The sequence below is a fragment of the Vigna umbellata genome, chromosome 8 (genome assembly GCF_029865625.1).
Source record: "Vigna umbellata cultivar VRB3 chromosome 8, Vumbellata_1.0, whole genome shotgun sequence".
Classification (NCBI taxonomy): domain Eukaryota; kingdom Viridiplantae; phylum Streptophyta; class Magnoliopsida; order Fabales; family Fabaceae; genus Vigna; species Vigna umbellata.
This window is the reverse complement of record NC_142172.1, coordinates 42,204,717-42,221,043: the sequence shown is the minus strand read 5'-3', so window position 1 is coordinate 42,221,043 and position 16,327 is coordinate 42,204,717. Positions and strand designations below refer to the sequence as shown.

Below are 16,327 nucleotides of genomic sequence, written 5' to 3'. Positions count from 1 at the left end.
CTTTTGATCATGCCAGAGTGGAAAAAACATCAAATCAAAACAAGTTTCTGCTTGTATGATCCTTAGCTATTAGTTATTATAAAAAATGAGGAAACTGATGTAAAAGTTTTATTTGGATGAGAAAATATTTATTTGTGTGAAATAAATTATTTTAGTTATCTAATTCATTGCAGATAGTGAAAGGGTGGAAAAGTGAAATGATAGGATGACACGTGTGTAGTGAGTGGAAAGAAGTACTCTGGTTATAGTGTATGTGTTTAGTGAGTGGTGGAATGGCCAAAGGAAAGGACTGTGTTCCTAATTCTCTTGCTTTCCACGCTACAACCACCTTCCACTTCTATTCAATTGTGTTCAAAGAAAGTGGAAAATTTTATTAAGTTTCTATATACCTTTTTTTTTTGGATAAAACCATTCGGAAAAAAAATTCGTAAATGAACTTGTCTGCCCTTTATTTATTGGTTTAATGTCTCGGTAGGTCCCTATTTTCGGCGTGAATCTCAAATAGGTCCCTTTTCTTTTGGGCGTCTCAATTGGATCCCTATTTTTGTAAAATTGTAACAATTAAAGACCTACCGTCAAATTGGACAAACGGCCGTTTAATTGTTTATTACGTGGCATGGGCAGTGTTTTCAGTTAGGCGCAGGACCCATATCTCTGCATTGCATCAAGAATCTGTTTAAGCGCTCTGAGATCCTTTCCAGAGTTTTTGAACTCTATATCTGCTATCCTCTTTTCAATCTCCCCATATACAGAGAGCGATTGGTTTGATGCTTTTGCTGAAGAGTCACTTCTCTTGGAAACATGTATTTGAGAACCTTGGCTTGCTTCAGATTCTAGGGAAAACCGTGAATAGGGTGTCGCATTGAGGATTGAAGCATCCCTCCGAAACTGAAGAAAGGTAGACCCTTTCATTGATGCACTCTCATTTGTGCAAGATTCTGCATCTGACTCATTTTTGCTGGAATAGATCCGTGGTTGAGTATCACAGGCTTCTGTACAGTCTGGGAAGGTTTTTAGTCCCATCAACCTTGCTACAACACTGGATGATCTTCTAGAAGTTTCTGGTTCCTGCAGCTGCTTAAACATTGTGCCAGAGCTACCATACCCTTTCTGTAGACCCTTCAGAAGGCCACGACATTTTGTTCCTTCATTGAAGCTTTTGATGGATCCTTCTCTGCTGTCCAAGGAAAGCCTTGGGAGTTCCTTAGGTTTTCTAGCAGACTTTAATGAATCTTGTGTGTCCCTCCCGTCATAAGAGAGTCTCGGTGAATCCCAAGCAACCATATTTACAGGTTTTGGGGGCTCCAAAGGCCTGGGAGAATCAACGTGTTTCAAGATTCTACCTTTCTTTTCCCCTTTAGCCACAATTTTTACAGACAATCCTTGAACATCTCTATGCATTGAATCTTTCACAATGTCATAGAAATCAAGGGAGTGAGGGCCTTTGTTGCCATGTTGCTTCACTTCTATTTCTGGATTAGAATTCTCTGGAATTTTCATTGGACTGATTATTGACGGTGGTTCTATCTGAATTGCTCTGCTGAACTCCAGGGATGACATGCTAGATGAACGAGAAGATGAAGACATTGAAGTTCCTGATGATTCTGTGGATCCTAATAAACAATTAAACGGCCGTTTGTCCAATTTAACGGTAAGCCTTTAATTGTTACAATTTTACAAAAATGGGGACCCAATTGAGACGCCGAAAAGAAAAGGAACCTATTTGAGATTCACGCCGAAAATAGGGACCTACCGAGACATTAAACCTTATTTATTTAATATTTAGGTTGAGAATTCAGTATTCAGAATCTATTCGGTAAGATGAAATAGAGTTAATCATGTTGGAAAACTAGTTAGAATTTACTTCTTTTAATATTGATTTTTTTATCCTATATTTCATTCATTATTGGGAAAAAATTAGAAAATCTTGTTAAAATTTTACTCTCTAAATTCTAAATTCTAGATTTCCTCTTAGCCTTTCAAATAAAGAATTTACCAAGAAAAAACAACACAAATAAAATACATAAGAAAAGAATTTTAATATATAAGAAATTTGTATATCTAAGATTCTTTTATTCATATTATATCTTATCATCTAGATAAATCATTAACTTTGATACTATTAATAAGTATTTTAAAAAGAGAATTCAATCGGGAAAAAATAATATCAATAAAATATAAGACCGATCTACATAAAGATTGATACTACTTCGATCCAAAATTTTAAAAAATAGATTTATAGTTTAATATTTTATAAGATGTTCAATTTTTTCATGTTTAGATTCACATTTAAATTTCAAAGAGTAATATAACAACATTAATTATATTTAAGAATTTCATCCGTCATAAATTACATTTTAATTGATTCTTTTGTCATTTGTCATCAGTGTTGTTATCTCAAGGAGTAAAAACTGAATTCACAATATAAATAACCAACAAGTCTGTTATAATAAATAATATTTGGTAAGGGGAGTTCATTTACCAAAACAAAATTAAAATAGATCTATTATGAAAAAAATTCTACTAATACACTTTGTTTTTACTTTTACTTGGTTAATAAAATCCCATTTTTTTATGCACGGGAGATTATTGTAAAAAAAATGAGTGATTAAAAATGAGATAAAAACAAGGTGTGATATTGATCATGAAAGAAAGTAAATAATAATTCAATAATATTTAAAAAATATTTCTTAAGAAAATGCTTTTGAGTTATTTATAAATAAATAAATGTAAATGTGAGGTAGATGAGATCTTGACATATTTTGTTGTTTCATGTGGTTCATTAGCATGTGTTTTTTTTTATCAATTTTATGTTTGAGAGAAAATATAGTGAACTTGCTATCTAAAGGTGAAAAAAAGTTAGGTTGAATAAGAAATTTTTGAAATGGCTAAACTTATTTTACAGAATTCAATATTAAAATTTCATATATTAGTTGTCTTTTTTTTTATGTTTGCTCTAAATTTTCTTCCAAAATTTAGTTGAGTCATTAGTTTACTTAAAAGTTATTTGGTTTAGTATTGTTTAACAAGAAGAATTTATCATCTTAGAAGAGTGAAATCCCGTCCTCACACTCTTCATAAAGTAGGAGTCAAATGACATCTTTTGGTGTTTAGCGTGATTCATGAACCTGTTCTTATGAATAATCTTGTGAAGAAAATTTAGTGAAGTTAAAAGTCAAAGTAAATTATTAGGTCATAATTAATATATTTTTTTTCAAATAAACTTGACTTTTAAAAAGGAATTTAAGGAACAAGTAAAGTTATAAGACTAATGGAGGTTCCTTGTTTTCAACAAAACAAGATTTAGTACTTCATCGCATTCACACCTATTGCTTTTTTAAATCATCATCTTAATGCACTCCATGGTACTTTTATTTCAGATAAGGCCACTTTCTTAAGGTACTTTAAACTTTGGGAATTTGTTTTTGTGAATTCTTGAAACAAAAGACTTTTCTTTTTTGGTAAATACAATACTTCTTATAGTTAAAGTTAGTGAAATCTGTACGTAAAGATGACGATTGAATAAGTAATTAGTGAAAAAGTGTGAACTTATTGTTTAAAGCATAACAAAGTTGCATGTTTTGTGGTATTAGAGTCACAAACGATATCAGTCTTAGGATCTGAAAAATCTAAAACACTAGTTTATTACCAGGTTAAGGCATATGAAGGGATGGAAATGTGGAAAATAGTGTTTTTGGTTTTTGTTTGTTGTTCAAGTGTAAGAGAAGTTTTGTAGGGTATTCCATTGACCGAAGCTGCCAACCAAACACGTACTAATTAAAGGAACCAACGATGAAGGGCAATGGTTGAAAGATTTCATTCTTTTACCTCCAAATTTTGGACCCCTCCCACAACCAAGGGCACAAATTAATGGGTTTGCATCAGATTTCATAGTGGTGGTCCCTTACAAAACTTCTTTTTTTCATTTATTTTTAGCAGTTACTGTTATCACTGAAGAATCATTCAGTTTCACTGTCATCAAAGATGCCTCAGAAATAATTAGTGGCTTCTTTCTAGTAGCTAGTAACTTTGATACTCACCTATGCCCTGTAAACTAATAACACGTTAAAACCACACTTTTTCTACTCAAACAATTTACTTTCCTTTTAGGTCAAAACACATATACTATTTTGGCTTGATACCCTATTTTGCCCTCAGTTTCGCTCGACAATGTCAAATTAGTCCATCTTTTAAAAGCGTGTGTCAATTATGTCCTTACTTAATAAAATTTATATCAATGAAATTCCTTCCGTTAAATCCGTACAAACGGACCGTTTGTACGGATTTAACGGAAGGAATTTCATTGATATAAATTTTATTAAGTAAGGACGTAATTGACACACGCTTTTAAAAGATGGACTAATTTGACATTCTCGAGCGAAATTGGAGACAAAATAGGGTATTAAGCCTACTATTTTTTATTTTTTCCTTCGCTTCTACAATAAAAAGAGCTTAAAAGATATAAATTGAAAAATATTTTGAAAAAGTAATTTATTAATAATAAATGACAATAGAAATGCATTTTAACTTTTGAAACAACAACATTTAGGTGACTTTTGTTATTATACTTTGTTAACTTTTTTGTTAATTTGCGTCAAAGGATTGCTAATCATTTTATTTAGGATTCAATATGTTTTAGTTTCAATAGGACGAAAACTTTTTCTTTTAAATAGAACCTTTATTTATTTTTCATCCCTTTAAAATTTACATTTTCATCATACATTGCTTTACTATGTAGCGTATTTTTTTTCACTTTATTTCTTTTATTTTTCTTTTCAAGTTTATATGGAAAAATAAAGCGGTAGACATGTCAAATTTATTTTGGGACCTTAGAATAGAAAAGGATAAAAATATATATAATAAATAAATTATATGTTGATAAAAAGAAAAGATTAAAAAGAATAATTTTGAAAGAAGGAGTGATGTGTAGATATAGTGAAATGGTTTGATTCCATTGTAAGATGAATGTGTCGATGTATTATGTTTGCCAGAAATTAAGTGGAGATTCAACGATTTCCCAAATTTAATGGCTATGGTTTTTGTCACTTTCCAAACCCATGTATTCTGGAAAGCTGCAATCTTTTCTGTCAACCTTCAAAGGGACACACTGACCGATTTAGCGCGTGCATTTCGATTTCTTTTCTTTTCCTTTTTAACTTCTTTAGATGTCACCAAAATACACACGTTTCTAATATGTAATTTTTTTAATTATTTATCTTCCATATTTTATACATATATATATATATATATATATATATATATATATATATATATATATATATATATATATATATATATATAAGAATTCTCTCTTTTGATGTCCATTGTTTAAGTAAAGTTAAAATATTTTCTTTAAATTTAATATTTTTTCAATTTAATCATCTTTTAAACTTAATTATTTTTTAATTATAAAACTATCTTCAAAATAAATAAAATGTATACAAATTATTTACATTAAATTCTATAATAACAATGATAATAATAATATTATTATAATATATATATATATATATATATATATATATATATATATTTATATATATTTATATATACGGATTTGTTAATTTTCGTAACTTCTTAAATAAAATTTAGACAGAAAAAATATTTTTATATATTATCGATTTTAAGTGTTAAGATGAAAAGTATTTTAATAATTTTTTATTTTATTTTATTTTTAATTTTAAAATAAAAATAAAATTATTAAAATATTTTTATGTTTGAAATATGTTTTTTTTAATATATGAAGATATTTTTATCAACTAAATTTTGGTATAAATTAACAAATATATATATATATATATATATATTTGGTTATCTTATATACAAGTAAGTATCTCTCCATCATATTAATATATTATTTTTGGACAATATAATAAAGATTATATGATCAAATAATTTTAAGTAATTGTATCTAAACATGTCTAATCTGCATGACATGTAACTATTATTAAATAGTGACCAATTACATGTCGATCTAGCAAAATTAATAACTATAACACACTGACTATCCTGCAATTATCAAACACTCTCGTTATACTAAAATAATGTAAATAATATCCAAGCTGTAAATAATATCCAAGCTCATACTAATGTAGGTAAAGATACATGAATACTATAAATAATATCATAAATTGCATTGTGAGAAATATGATTTTCATTTTTATTAATTATATTTCATATTCATTATATGATAATGAAATTTCAATTGATATATATCATCACGTCTTAAAACAATTGTTAAGTGAAAAATTGCTTCCAATTGTTTTAGGGTACTTATCACATATATGTTTCAGGCTTAATTACCTACTTAGTCCCCATGTTAGGAGGTAATTTTCTGTTTAGTACCCGATTTTAAAAATGTAGGCATTTGGTACCTATGTTTTGAAATTTGTATCAATTCAATCCTATCCAGTTAACGGCGTTATAATTGATGCGAGAAATTAAGGACGTTAATGATAGCCTGGGATTTCTCGCATCAATTATAACGCCGTTAACTGGATAGGATTGAATTGATACAAATTTCAAAACATAGGTACCAAATACCTACATTTTTAAAACTGGGTACTAAACAGAAAATTACCTCCTAACATGGGGACTAAGTAGGTAATTAAGCCTATGTTTCACTGTTCTGGAATAACATCTATCGCCTAGGTTATGTACACTTGGAGGAGATGATTTGGGGGAGAGTGAGTGAATGAATTTGAGTGTAAATTTTTTGTTGTTTATTTGAGTAGATTTGAAGGTGAGTGAGAGTTAATTTAAAAGTAAAGTTTATAAAAATTAGTGTAGGCCAATGTGATAGATAAAAAAAATTGTTTAATTGATATATATTAAAGATTACCAAAATATCCTTAATAATAAAAATAATATAAAATTATAATGGTTAACATTATATATAATTGTAAAAATTATTATAAGAAGACAAAAAAATAAAATTAATTTTAACATGAAAAAAATTGTATTATTATTATTTTATTTTGTTATTATTATTATTATTATTATTAAATAAATTTACAAAAATAAAAAGGGTTTAGCTTGTCATGAAACTAATTCTTCATAGGGCAAAGAAAACAAACGTGCAGGGGGCAAGAAAGGTTTTGAATTCATATATCCTCAAATCTCTCCTGCACAGCGAAGATGAAAAAATCCCCCATCCCCCAAATCACCTCTTTTCTTTGCTTCCAAATACGTTCAAATGAACATGAAAACAATCTTAAATCCATCTGTGCTAATCTTTGTAAACAGTACCATGACTCCAAGTGAACAAAGGCTAATGATTAATTCAAAACCAGAAACAAAATTAAAAAAATTGTTGTAGAAGAACTAATTAAATAAAAGAGATTGTATCCTATTGAGTATACGTGTTAATCCTTTTTCTCGTCTCTTGAAAAGAACGATTTTGCATTTGATTTTTCGCTGACGAAGTCGTTTTCCTTTCTTCTCCTATATAAGAAGTTAACTTGAGTATTATAGTGTAAATTCAACTTATATCTAATTGAACATCGAACATTCAATTATGTTATACTATGTTTCATACAATATTATATATGTGTATTTTGATATCAATTTTATAAACTAGTATACATAATATTTTGGATAATATGTATATACGAATAATTCATTTGTATAGTTAAAATATTTTTTAAAACATCAAAATAATCATTGTTTCGACAAAAGTATATTTCCCTGGTTTGTCTATATATTAAAGTATAACACGAATAACATTTGGTTGTCTAACTTCAACGAAAACCAGAGTAGATGGATATCACAAGTTGTGGCTCAGTTATAAGTCATGTCATGCAGAAGAAGATGACACAGAGTGACTCCAACGCGACAGAAGGGCGCGTGAGGAGCCTGTAGGTACCCTCCACGCTTCATTTGATGCAGTGCCCAATCAGATCCCAATGCTGTTTGTTAACAACTGTGAATGTGAGTGTGAGAATAGGACACGAACTTTCCCACTCAGATCATGCCATCAGAATCATCATCATATCACCCTTAACTTAGGTCCCCCTTTGACATTTTCACAATGTCAATGAAAAAGCCAAAATTTTCTCTATTTTATTTTTGGACATAAAGAAAAATACCAACTAAGCAAGCAAAGCATATCTGTCTAACTCCCCCAACCCCTACAAAGTTCCTCTTTCACATACAATCTCTCTCCCTCTTTTCAAATTTTCAAGTATAAATAATTAATTGCCGAACTCAGTCAGTGCTCCACCAACCCCTCTTGCTTCTTCCTCTCCCCTTTCTCTTTCCATTCACCCAAAAGTCAGCGCCATCTTTTCTGCCCTATTTTCTTCCAAAACTCTCTTTGCCCTGCGTACATACATGGATGAGGACTGGGATCTCTTTGCCATCGTCAGAAGCTGCCAATCAGCTACCAATACTTCCACCGCAGCAATTCCAGAAACCACCACCGATACTACTTCATCTTCTCTCTTCACTTCCTTTCTCAAGGAAGACAGATACGATGCATTTTCCTTTCCCAATACAGTCCAACCCATACCAAATGAGTTTCACCAGCTACACCGATTCTTTTCACCCTTTAACCCCACCACCACCAACGCCACTACCCTCAGTGCTCCTCGCATCAATCCTAATTCCCCTTATTTTGCCCAACAGGAAAGCCAGCAAATTAGTGACCACCTTCCCATTTTGCCTCATTTTCTGCCAGAACCCTCCACTCCCAGTTTTAATAGATTCCCTGACCATCAACAACAGCAACAGAATCAACTACAGTTACTTCATAAACAGGAATTTCATACACCCCAGAACAATTCACCCACAGTTTCACCAAACGCACAACCTCAAACACCCAAATCAAGAAAAAGGTCTCAACTTTTTCTTTCTTTCCTTTGCAACCCAAATAATCCAACTTTCAAATAAACACCTATAAAAACAGTATATTTACATTTACGATTCCCTTTTCTTGTTTTGTAGAAAAAGCCAACAGAAGAAAATGGTGTGTCAGGTAACCGCAGATAAACTCTCGGCAGATTTGTGGGCGTGGCGAAAATACGGACAAAAACCAATTAAGGGTTCTCCGTATCCAAGGTACATCACCTGCATGTACTCATAAATTAAAATTCTCTTCGAACTTTCCATTCAGTTTCTGATTGTTTCTCGGGAAAATGCTAATACCTAATTACACACACATATTCCTAGGAATTACTATAGGTGTAGCAGCTCCAAAGGTTGTATGGCTCGAAAACAAGTTGAACGGAGTAACACTGAAACCGATGTGTTCATCGTTACGTACACCGGAGACCACTCGCATCCCCGGCCAACCCACCGGAACTCCCTCGCCGGAAGTACCCGAAGTAAAAATCCGACAACGAATCCGCCGGCTTTACACGGGTCACTCTCCTTCCAAGCCGCCCCCTTTTCTTCTTCTTCTTCTTCTCCACCACTCTCTCCAACGTCGCCGTCGGAAGATCCACCAGAAGCCGGCGACGTTGAACCTGACCCGGACATGGAAACCGACATGGACGATGACGGTGACATCCGATGACCCCATCACCGCCTGCTTGAGCAACAAGTTTTGCATCGAAGTGACGTCGTCTCGTACTCGGGCTCGAAGAACAAAACCCGTTTGGTTTTAACTTATTGCGAACCAGTTTCAAATCATGTGCTCTTCGGATCTCCTGGACCGGTTTCAGTTCACGTGATTGCGCCTTTGAATTATTACCTTCATCGATGACCGTAGGATCATTCTAATCCTTCAAATCGAAGCCGTCACAGTTGGATCTTTGGCGTGGTTTTGTTCCTCGAGAATCTGCCACCTAAGATGAGCCACGTGGGTAATCTCAGTATCTGCCACGTAATTTTATACTTTTTATTCGTTAAATTGTATTTCTTCAGTAAATATTATGAAAATGTTTGTTATTAATAAAAATTAAAAATGATTAATAAAGAGAATAAATTTATTGTATAATTAAATTCAACAATGTAAATTGAATAAATTACTTTTTTAATACGCGCGATTAGGTTGAAAGCTTCTTATATTAATATATATTAAGAATGAAAATAAGGAAATATCAAATACGTTGTTAAGAAAACAAAACAGAGATTATTTTTTGATTAACAAGATTGGTGAACATGTCAAACCTAGAAGTTTCTAATCATCATGAACACGGCAAGACATGACGCCAAAGCACATCCAATCTAAAATTGATACGAAGTTTAATCTCAATTTCTGTGATATTTTTAATCGTTATGATTCCATTCGTGTAAATAAGATAAATACAAACGTTTCATACCCATCCAAATGAAAGTTATGGGTTTCAGCTTGATTGTGATATATTCTTGAGACCAAATTCTCTAAAGTTTTCAAATTATAAACATGTTTGATACATGGATTTTAATATAACTTGGGTGAAACCTAACAAGATAGGGTCAAATGTTGAGAAGAACCAAACAAGAAGGATGTGTTGAAGAGAGTGAACGTGATACATGAAATGCTTTTGTTAAATGGTTGTTACATGACGCAATGCAACACGCGCTTTAAGTCTAAATATGTGAGTTGTTATATGACCAAATGGCCAAGTAAGGTATAATTAATTAAGGAAAAATTGAATTGGAGATGATATGGCTCTCTGACTTAGTCATACTCTCACGTGCACCTTCTTCAGTGTTTACTTTATATTTTCAACACATCAAGCTAGAGTTTTCACTTTCCCATGTGTGCTGAACAAAGGGAACATAAATATGCGCCTCTCTCAAATACTATAAACATTTAAACATTTGAATAAGGAATCATTCTCCCTAACAAACATTATTATGAATTTGAAATTTAAGGGAGTCTAAAGTTATAAATTAATTAATGATGATAAAGTTATAAATTTATAATGTTAATATTTTAGAGTCAAATATATTCGGTTTAATAAGACTCTCTCAGCTTTTGTGAACTTAAAATGGTTAGAAAATATTCTGAAATATATTTATTGGTGTAAATATTCAAATATTAATTGTATATATGACAAAATCTTGGTAGTTTGATTACATCATAGTATTCCTTAATATCATATATGTATAGAGTATTTGGTAAATAAGATAAAGTGTTACATTATCACAAAAGAATGTCCCTAGCATCAAAGCGTATGACACACCTAAGAATAATGTTGATACCTAGAAGGATTTCATTGAAGAATTAATTCACTCTCACGCTTTAACTTGGTTTTTTCAGTGGGATAACAATGGTCAAGGCAATGACAAGGAAGAAGAGGTCAAGGAAGAGACCATGAAGGCTTCGTGGGACAATATCAAACACAATTAGACCAACAAAACATGATATTTTAGATCTGGGGACCTGAGCCCGTCTAGGTACAATAGCCTTTTCAAAGACAGATTGTGCAGACACAGTCTACCACTACACAAATGAAGGGAAACATTCATACCATCGGCGAATGCTTCGTTGAAAGGAAAGCTCTTGAGCAACACAAAAAAGATACCAAGGAGTATCAACTTGGTGAATTAGTTTCCACCATGGTGCATGCCTCTCGTAACCTTTATAGATGAAAATTTTTATATAGGTGACCCAAACTAGGACGACTTGAATTAGGATGACCTAGTGGTCAACACATAAATCATTGCTAATTAATGAGTTTACGAGATCATTATCGAATAAGGGAATTCAATCGACATCCTATTTTGACATGCTTAAAAAATTAAACATCTCTATCAATTTGATCCAACCTTAACTGGAATCTTTGCTAAGTTTTGTTGGAGAATGCATCTAAACCTAAGGCTTTATTGATTTGTTGACAATCTTTAGAACACTAGAAGCTCATCATAACATAATGGTATTATACTTCATAGTGAAAAAGGACACGTCATACAACATCTCGATTGGACGAAAAACAATAAACAAACTTAGAGTCGTTGTGTTTATTCCATACATGATAATAAAGTTTGTGGTCAAAGATTGCTCAACCATTATCACCGTTGAAGGCCTATGCTCAAGATCTTAATAAAAATAAAAATTATGTTAAAATCTTATATATAAATTGAGCTTATATTTTATTTATGTCTCTCCATTAATTATCATACGAAGATGTGAATAGTAATTAGATAATAATCAATCCAGAATTATTTAAATAAATGAAAGATGAAATTAAGTGAAGAAGTATCATTATTACATACATGAATAAATTAATATGCAGTTCTTTCAGCTTTATTCCGAAGAAGAATTTTATTATAATTGTGGCTTTGAAAAAAGAAAAGAACAATGACCTTTAATAACAAAGATATATAGTTTAGCAGGCAAAACTCTTATGTTTGAATATATTGTACCAACAAACCTTTTAAAATTTATAGAAAACGTAAAAAATCTTGTGTAATTTATTTAAGCGAATCTTTATCTGTTCTAAATAATAATTAAGTAAATACAAGTTCTTAAATGCAGTATAATTAAATAAATTATTTACGATTGATAAAGTGTTACAAAATTACAAGTATTCTCCTAGAAACAATTTTTGCTGGAAACGATAAAACTTTTTCGAATATTTATTGCAATTGCATACCAAAACTTAATTTTAGGCCACTAGTCGTGTCAGCTGGTTGGTGATAAATTCATCATTTTTACTCTAACAATAACAACAAATACGATTCAGAATCCTAGAAGATCAATTTGCAGCTAGCAATTTTGTTCGTTGTCAAAGCTGAAGATACATTTTTTAAGATAAAATAAAATTAATCAATTTCAAATTACTTTAATTTTAAATTTTATGTGGAAAGATAAATACTAATAATATACTCTTTACAGTGTCTAACGGGGATCTTTACGAGGAAGCTTACGAACTCAACGTATCAAATTGAAAAGATAATAAAAAAAATGAATCCTTTTAGAGGAAATGAAGAAAAAGATATTTTAGCCTTAGCCCTCGATTTTGTTTCATTCACATTGCTAGAACAACGTTTTCAAAGTTAAAAGCAGCGAATTACATGAATAAAAGGTTAACATAAGTTATTTGAACAAAACCTAAAAAATAAAATAACATGTAAAGATCATCCACGTAACATGCCTAACAAATATAAAAAGGAAATGTTTCAACACTTTAAGGAGTGACCTCTACATGAACACTGGCCTTCCTTAAAGAAATGGAATCGTTTCCTATCCCTCACAATTATCTCCCTATCAACAAATTCTGTCAGATGCACTATAAAAGAATGACAGTGATTGCAGATAGCATAATTCTTGTTTAAGCGTATTGGAGCCATAGTTGGTGTAGTAAGAACACCAAATGCAAGGGCTAATTGCTCTGGGTGGTATAACTTATCTTCATTCTCTTGGTATGGATACCCTCTATTCTTCAATTCAGTTATAAAATACTCTAGCTTTTCATGAATCTCACCCTTATCTATCTTCTCACTTGCAGAAAAGACATGAATCCTACCTCTTACCTCCATCCAACAGTGCCTGGGGCTTCTTCTTAAGCCTCTTTCTCTCATCAGCTTACGAGTCTTGTCGCCGAAATCAGATAGTCCGGCATTGTCATACAAGCTAGCAAGCAGCAAATATACTGCAGGATCACATGGATCAAGCTCAAGACATCTCCTTGCCATATCTTCTCCCAGTAGCACATTTCCATGTAATTTGCAAGCATTTAATAAGGTTTTATAAATTACAGAATCTGGCATGAAAGGCATTGTTTCAATAACTCCCATAGCTTCCTCTAGGCGACCACCTCTACCGAGGAGATCAATTAAACACACATGGTGATCCAACTTTGGTGTTATATCATATGTTTTTTCCATAGAATAGAAATAATCAAGACCCTGATTCAATAAACTACCTTGGCTGCAAGCAAACATCAGTGATGAGAATGTGAATGAATCGGGCTTAACTCCCGCTAACCTCATGTCATCAAAGGCAGAAAGAGCATCGAATATATGACCATTTGATGCCAATCCAGATATCCAACCATTCCATGACACTGTATCTGGCTTATGTATATCTTTGAAAGCTCTGTATGCATCGTGCATGCTACCACACTTACTGTACAAGTGAACAAGGCTATTTGAAAATGAGTTACATATTTCGAAACCTGATTTTACTGAGTAACAGTGTAGCTGCTTTCCAGTTTCCATAGTGCCTAAGCTAGCTGCTGCTGATAAAAAACTTGCCAAGCTAAATTCATCCATCTTAACGTCATCGTTGCACATGTGAGCGATGACTTTTAATGCCATTTCGTGATCTCCCCTTTGGTTTAATTTTGCTGCTAAACCTGTGTATGTGATGAGATCTCTATGATTCATCTTGTGAATAACTGACCATGCTTCATCTGTCATTCCTCCTCCAGCATAAGCATCCACAAGAGCATTCCCTACAGCTATGTCCATGTCTGCTTTTGTTTTTATGATATGTCCATGGATTTTCATTGTTTGAAAAACAGATTTCATTTTACTGCAAGCTCCAAGAATAGCAGATAGTGTAAAGGAATTTGGTTGCACTCCAGCTGCTTGCATCTCCCCGAACAACTGAAATGATTCTTCTTCCAAACCATGTTCTGCAAAACCAGCTATCAAAGAAGTCCAAGAGATGACATTTGGTGAGTTTATCCCTCTAAAAGCTTCCACACCATTTGCTGGGGTCTGGGAGCATTTCATGTACATATCTACCAGTGCATTTCCAACAAAAATATCATCCTCCAATCCGACCATGATGACCAGTGAATGAAACTGTTCCCCTAGCTCCAATGATAAAATTGAGGAGCTAGCATTCAATAAGCTAGCGTGTGTAAAATTATTTGGTTGAGTTGTAGACAATCTCATATCAAGAAACGCATTAACGGCCTCTCTAATCTGAAAATTTTGAATGAATCCAGAGATTATGGTAGTCCATAAGTACACATCGCATTCAGGTGTCTGATTTGAGACCTTAATTGCATCTTCCATCCGCCTGCATTTTGCATACATATCAACAATTGCTGTCTTCAATACCAGATTGGTTTCCACACCAAATCTGATTAACTGTGCGTGCAGTATTTTCCCACAACCCATTCCCAAACCAAGAAAAGAAGACACGCCTAAGAGTTTGACAAATGTGAATCCATTCGGGTAAACTCCCGCTTCAATCATTTTGACGTAGACTTGTAGTGCTTCACTCCATTTATTAGTCTCCACCAATGAAGAGATCATGGTTGTCCAAGACACAACATCACCATCCGTCACAAAGGTAAGCAATTTGTGTGGCTCCACAGTACCATCACACTTTGTGTACAAATCAATCAAAGTGGTACCAAGAACCGGATTCGGCTCCAACCCAAGCTTAACCACAGAGGCATGAATTTGAGCCCCAAACTCAAACTCTCCCAAGGCAGAACACGATTTTAAGGCACTGGACAAGGTGAACTCATTGGGGCATTGACCAGAGCCTAGCATCATGTCAAACAACTCGAGGGCCTCAGAATGATACCTGTGCCTGGTGTGAGCAGATAGAAGCGTAGTCCATGACACAACATCCTTGTGAGGCATTTCATCAAAGAAATGGCGTGCCGGTCCAACTCCAAAGCATTTCGTATACAAAGACAGCAAATTGTTGCTCAAATACAAGTCATGTTGAAGACCCACTTTGATCATTGTGCTATGGACACATGCTCCCTCCTCCAGGGTCTTTGAGTTGCATAGAGAGAGAACCTGCAAGCAAGTTTCTAGGAAGCGGCATGGAAACAAAGTGTTAGCAATTGTTTTACTACATAACATCACGACAGACCGTTGTTGTGGGGAGATACATTCGTTGTTAGCAACAACTTGTTGCCAGCATATGCTTGGAAGTTGGAAGTAGCATAGTTAATAGACAGCCTTAAACGGAGTATGAAATAATGTGATGGAATGTCCAGGTGGGTCAAATAAAAGAAGCTCCTCTCAGGATCCAAGTTATGGAATTCGTAAATCAACCACACCCACTCGGTATTAAAAACAAATGTTATTATTTTTTTTTCTAAAATAAAATATATTTGTATTTAGCATTATTAAGTTTTGTTGAATTAATTATATCTTATATCTTAAATAATGATAAATTTTATCTTTAAGGTATTTTAAATTTTATTTTAATTATTATTTCTTCGATATGCATATATACTTGCTAGTTCTCGGATAAATCTTTCAGACGTGACTAAACAAAAATAAAAAGTTAAATACAATTTTTAAAATTTAAATTATAAAAAATTTCAACATATACTTTAAAAGATCAAAATAGTTAAAATAAATTTAAGAACATATTAATTAGAATAAATATAATATTTATTTACGTTACAATTTAATTTTTCTTGAAAATAAACTCCCATCTCTGCATAGAAAGTTAAAAAAAAAAGATCTTCTCTTC

General features: G+C 32.5%; 3 protein-coding genes across 3 annotated transcripts; 1 reads left to right on the top strand and 2 right to left on the bottom strand.

Annotated features, from left to right (window-relative positions):
- Positions 1–633: 633 nt before the first annotated feature.
- On the bottom strand, positions 634–5,129 carry LOC148194767 (protein LONGIFOLIA 1-like). The gene is made up of 2 exons (XM_088097268.1): positions 5,113–5,129; positions 634–1,657 (listed from the first exon to the last, which is right to left on the bottom strand). The coding sequence occupies exons 1-2, from the start codon at positions 5,127–5,129 to the stop codon at positions 634–636; spliced, it is 1,041 nt and encodes a 346-aa protein (XP_087953394.1).
- Positions 5,130–7,728: 2,599 nt separating this feature from the next.
- Positions 7,729–9,915, top strand: WRKY27 (WRKY DNA-binding protein 27). Its single transcript, XM_047321709.2, has 3 exons — positions 7,729–8,834; positions 8,944–9,057; positions 9,169–9,915. Exons 1-3 carry the CDS (start codon positions 8,332–8,334, stop codon positions 9,512–9,514), a joined length of 963 nt encoding a protein of 320 aa, XP_047177665.1. The 5' UTR covers positions 7,729–8,331; the 3' UTR covers positions 9,515–9,915.
- A 3,096-nt stretch (positions 9,916–13,011) lies between these two features.
- LOC124844721 (Pentatricopeptide repeat (PPR) superfamily protein) lies at positions 13,012–15,864 on the bottom strand. Its single transcript, XM_047321718.2, has one exon. It carries the CDS (start codon positions 15,703–15,705, stop codon positions 13,051–13,053), a length of 2,655 nt encoding a protein of 884 aa, XP_047177674.1. The 5' UTR covers positions 15,706–15,864; the 3' UTR covers positions 13,012–13,050.
- Between the last annotated feature and the right edge of the window lie 463 nt (positions 15,865–16,327).

Coding starts and splice junctions, on each gene's coding strand:
- WRKY27 (XM_047321709.2), top strand. CDS start 8,332: ATGGATGAGGACTGGGATCTCTTTGCCATCGTCAGAAGCTGCCAATCA. Junction 8,835..8,943: donor ACACCCAAATCAAGAAAAAG/GTCTCAACTTTT, acceptor CTTGTTTTGTAG/AAAAAGCCAACAGAAGAAAA. Junction 9,058..9,168: donor AAGGGTTCTCCGTATCCAAG/GTACATCACCTG, acceptor ACATATTCCTAG/GAATTACTATAGGTGTAGCA.
- LOC124844721 (XM_047321718.2), bottom strand. CDS start 15,705: ATGTTATGTAGTAAAACAATTGCTAACACTTTGTTTCCATGCCGCTTC.